Below are 5,000 nucleotides of genomic sequence, written 5' to 3' on the forward strand. Positions count from 1 at the left end.
AGTTTTTCAGGCTTCTTAATTGTCTAGGTAAGTCCGATGATCAATCCCTTCCTTTTTTTTTCTTAGAAAATGCGTTTGTTTGTTAGTTTTCTTCTCTTTTCTTTTTTTTTTTTCGTGTCATAAAAGGTCTTACCTGTCACTCCCCTGCTAAGTGGTGTCTTTGTGCATAGAGTCTTCTGTGCGTATTTGTTAGGTTTGAGGGGGCTGGGGTAATGCGTAGATTTCTCTGGTGCACACAGGAGAACATTTAATTATTAACCTGCACTGGCGTCGAAAGTCATTGTAACGGGAATGGCGTTTTAGTGGATCTTTAAACAAAATATACCCTTATGGAGCTCAAGAATGGAACGTCAACTGGATAAACAAGACAGGCGGTGAAATATAAATATCTGGAATCTTGAAAGCGACGAGTAATGGACTTCGACATCAATCTATCGACCGTCGAGCCGAAATCAAAGTGAGCTGTATTTCTATTATTTTACCAAGTGTGCTGTTATGTTGAACACTGAAACCAAATGGAAAATTCTCTGGTAACTTATGGGTTCAACAAAGACAGAGAACGAATCGAACACCTTAAGGGGATCTGTGATCTCTGTTGTCAGGCTTTTGTATAATTTTATTTGTACTCAACTCTGCACAGATAATTGGAAATGTAACAGTCAAGAATTACTTGAAAGAAAGCTTGTCGTCTATTTTGTACTTCATTATTCAAGAAAAAGGTTCTTCGTGGAAACGCTTTGAACCTGAAATTTATTTTGTTGCAATTTTGTTACAATTTGACACGATTGATTTTCGTCTCTTCACGCACGTAATGAAATAGGAAGGGGGTTTTGCCTCTAATAGCAAATATGTTGTTTGTTTCAAAAACATTTTCCCTGGAAAAGGTGGCCTTTATGAATTCATCATGTTTTGTAATATGCGAGCTTAACTGGATAATTTTTATGGCAATAGTAAAGCATTTTCATGTCAAAATGAAGTTAGCGTCTTTCTGATGTGTTAACTTAATTAAATATAAGCCACGTGAGTTTGTATTTACCCTCTGCCGTATCCTTGATTTCCACTCTCAAAATTACCTCCAGAACCTGCTTTTTGCGTAGAATAAGCTTTTAGAATGATGTTCTTGTCTTCTGTGGTGATACTTAACGATTCGGGAACATTTTGTGAAAAAATATTTATAACGGGTCACATGCGCAACTTGATCGCCCGATTATGCATAACATCTGCTTGGCCTTTTGACATCCCATTGAAAAAAACTCGTAAAATATTCGCGGACCGGTCGATTTCTCTGAAATTTGAAAGGATGATTGCTAACGAATTGAGAAAGATTTTTCACAATAACTAAAAATTCCTGTGTTAAGCATGACAATTCGACGAAGAGGTAAATTTGTTGCGTGGGTTGCTATTTTTGTTTTGATTGTTGTTCAAATTTTGACAGAGAATATTAAATTATGAAAAAATATCTACGGATAAATCGTTAGAAAACTCTTTTTTTAGAGGCTATTTGAACAAAAGAGATGGAACGCTTGACGAGAAATAATTTTTTTGTTAATATTTGAAAGAAGAAAAATTTCGCGGAAATCCGGACGCGGTGAAAATGAGTTAACAAATTTGCATACGTGCGTTGAAATGTGATACGCGGGGAGACAGGACCTTTTTCTCTCTGTCAAATGATTTTGTCATTCTAGTGTAAAATGACGTTTATTTGGGAAGCTAACAATATTTCCCTAATTATCTGGTTAATCCAGTTTATTGCTACGACTTGCTAGTGCAAGTTTGTTCATTTGCTTGACAAAATATTCCTTTACTCCGTACTTTAACCCAGAAACATTCAGATAGTAACAAGCTTCATAATTATTTAACCATTTCTTCTGCTTTTGTGCTTGTCAACATTGTGATTTGCCCATAATTCGCAAGTCTGTTTTTGTATGTCATACATGCTTAGATTTTCAATTAAATGGCCGCAAGTACACCCTGAAGTCAAAATAGATACGTTTCTCGGGAACCCGACAGAGAAGTCTTCCTGACCCGACAGATGAAATGTAAATATTCAGTTAAATATTACAACAAAATTAAAAAATCCAAAGACGAACGTTTCTTGGCTAAAACGTACGTTGTTTTACTCTGAAAATGACGAACGATTAACATTCTTTCCCGCACAGGCAGCCCAAGAGCGGTGTACGATTTATAGACTTTGAATGGGAAAATATACTTTGAGCTTATAAATGCTAAATTAAGCTGTAAATGTACAAATAAACTTCACTTACCGCTACGTACAGTTGTCCTCGTCTTTTCTGGGCAATGGGAAGGCAAAGTGTGTCCGTCTTAGACGGGTTTGTGGCTTACGAATCTTTGCGATGTCGTTGGTTGTTATGAGGGGAAATGACAACTAACGACATCGCAAAATTCGTAAGCCACAAACCCGTCTAAAACGAACACAGTTTGCCCTCCGATTGCACAGAAAAGACGAGGACAACTGTACGTAGAGATAAGTGAAGTTTATTTCTACATTTACAGCTTACTTTAGCATTTATAAGCTCAAGTATATTTTCCCATACAAAGTCTATAAAAATTGTACACTGAGCTTGGGCTACCTGTGTTCCCGGTAGTTCATTCAGTTGACACAAGGTGATCACGTGCACCTTTATCGTTGCATAGCACGTGATCAATTTCTTCCGTGTTTTTCATAAAAGTCAGAGACTGCAGAAATTTTCGTGTTTTTAAGATCGATTGTCATTAATCTTTCGATGAGAATTCGATTCAGAGTTATGTATAAAAAGTATGTTATTTTTTTTCTCCATCTGTCTTTTGGCTTGGCTTTTTCTGTTGGCATCAGATTAGACTAACAAGAATAGGAATTTTGAAGCGGAAACAACACCTTCAGTTCTTTTTTAGTGTTTGCAATAAACGTTTGCATAGTGCAACTGCAAGACATGCTGGAAAACGTCCGTCAGAGCTATTTGCAGTTAGTTTTTTGCAGACCATTTATCAGTAAAAAAGAAACGAGTGAATTTTACTCAAGACCGTGTTTTGTTATCTTTAAACTGAATTTATTACCAAAGCTTACAAAAGTAAAAGACCTCAAAATGGGACAGGACATTACAAAGTAATTAAACGTGTGAACGTGTTAGCCAAAGGGCATCTCCTGGCGCGACATGTGGGTGACTCCTCAAATGGTCTTAATGATCCCCCACTGGAACGCTGCAGTTCAATACCACCCAATTCAGTGCCTTCCACAGGCCACCCAGTGTACGCTTTATGTAGCGTCTAGTTGTCTTAACTTTATCAGTCTCCTCCAACTAATTCTGGCTAGATAGTTAAGAATGTTAATACTGTCTTGAGACACAATGCTCATTAACTCTTGGCCGAAAAGATCAAAGTTTAATTAGATTAAGTATTGAGACTTACCAGTTCCAGAACGAGATCTTGAGTGGACAAGGATCTTTTGGTGCGCAAATTGACTGTGGCGTTGTCAAGTGCATCAATCTGCAAAAACATTGCAATAAGTATCAGAATTAAGATGGACACCGCCGGTTATTTAGACATAAGGAAATCTATCGCCCCATAAAACGAGCTAGTAGGTCGCCATATTTTGGGGAAAGAAGAAGCTTGCGGGTTTCAACTATTACATTGAATTTGCGATTTCATGAAAGATTTTTAAATCTTTAAGTCCATTTTTAGGAATTCAAAAATTCCTCGTAACTATCATCAAGCACCCTATAGCTTTTCTGCTCCTTTTTCAGAAATCCAACAATCTTTAACAAATAAGAGGTTAATTGAATCCTCTTTAAATGGGCCTAAAAGACTTTCAGGAATTCCTTTTGGCGTTTCTGCCAAAGCAGAGTTCGTAACTGCGATAGTCTTCAATGTCAAGGGCAAGGTATCTTTTAGATAGTCGTCTATCAGTTCTCTTTTCCTTCTTTTTAACACCCTGTACAGTCTTCTAACAGTTCGGATTAAATATCGGATGCATGTAGCTACTTTTCATGCACGGGGATGATGTCATAGTGATCTTGAAATCACAATCGGGTGCTCCATAAATGCACACCCTTTCCTATTCAGACGATTAATTGCGAAATTCTTGCCACGCAAAGATACTTTGAAACCATTATACAACAAGTTAAAAATCCATTTTCCACCGGCAAGAGCCTGGAATTACTTACAGCCACCAAAGCGAGAAGAAGGCAAACAAGATGACGATATAGAAACATTTCGGTGGTTGAATAACTTGATAGCAGCAAATCTGAAAGAAAAATGAGTTCGCAAACACTACAGTAAACACTTACATATCTAGTAGATCAATTAGAAAAAAAAACCTGGTTTTGTATTAAGAAAAAAAATACACGACTTGAGATTCACTTACCGGTCCTTTATAAACTCTGGACGTTTAAAACTTTTGTTGAGCTCTTTCCTTGAGGAGATTCAATGAGAAATAAAGTCCTTCGAACGACTCAAAGAAGATAAAAAGGAATGGCAATAGCAACAGACGCAGAGGAAGTGGAAACTGCATCATTTATGTGCAGAATATCCCGTTAAACTGATGCATGACTAACGCCAAGCAGATCGTATAACTCATGACCAAGGTCAAAGCCAAGATCGATCTCCCAGTTTTTAAATCAACTTTCTCTTTGACGAAATTTACTTCAGTCCGCTCTTTTAAAACTCTTTTTCCAAAACTAGTTTGTGTTCTCCCCTTTAAAGGGGTTCAGTGAGGAAAAAACACGCTTTCGATGGACTAGAATAAGGTAAAAAAAGAATGGCATCAGAAAACAGCTGCAGAGGAAGTAGGAATTGCGGAATATTCCGGGCATTTACGCTGATGCTTGGCCGACTGCAAGCCGGAAGTGCAACTCCATATTTCGGTCATAGCGAAGATTGCTTCAAGTTCAGAAGCCTGCGAATACAGCCGCTTCTCATCGCTGATCGGCCCAAGCGGTGGTTAGCGATGAGAGGCGGGTGTATTTGCAGGCTACAAATTCAGGTTTATTAGAAAACTGATGCAC

The 5,000-nt window shown here is 37.7% G+C and overlaps 1 protein-coding gene across 1 annotated transcript in view; it reads right to left on the reverse strand.

The window, feature by feature from the left end:
• Positions 1-4,450, reverse strand: part of LOC137994363 (olfactomedin-like protein 2B) — a 12,351-nt gene extending 7,901 nt beyond the window's left edge. Inside the window, exons 1-3 of the mRNA XM_068839936.1 lie at positions 4,361-4,450; positions 4,161-4,240; positions 3,406-3,483 (exon numbers count right to left, since the gene is read on the reverse strand). Coding sequence (XP_068696037.1) covers positions 3,406-3,483; positions 4,161-4,208 — 126 coding nt within the window. The 5' untranslated portion in view covers positions 4,209-4,240; positions 4,361-4,450. The remainder of the gene's footprint in view (positions 1-3,405; positions 3,484-4,160; positions 4,241-4,360) is intronic.
• Between the last annotated feature and the right edge of the window lie 550 nt (positions 4,451-5,000).

The sequence above is a fragment of the Montipora foliosa genome, chromosome 3 (assembly GCF_036669935.1).
Source record: "Montipora foliosa isolate CH-2021 chromosome 3, ASM3666993v2, whole genome shotgun sequence".
Lineage (NCBI taxonomy): Eukaryota > Metazoa > Cnidaria > Anthozoa > Scleractinia > Acroporidae > Montipora > Montipora foliosa.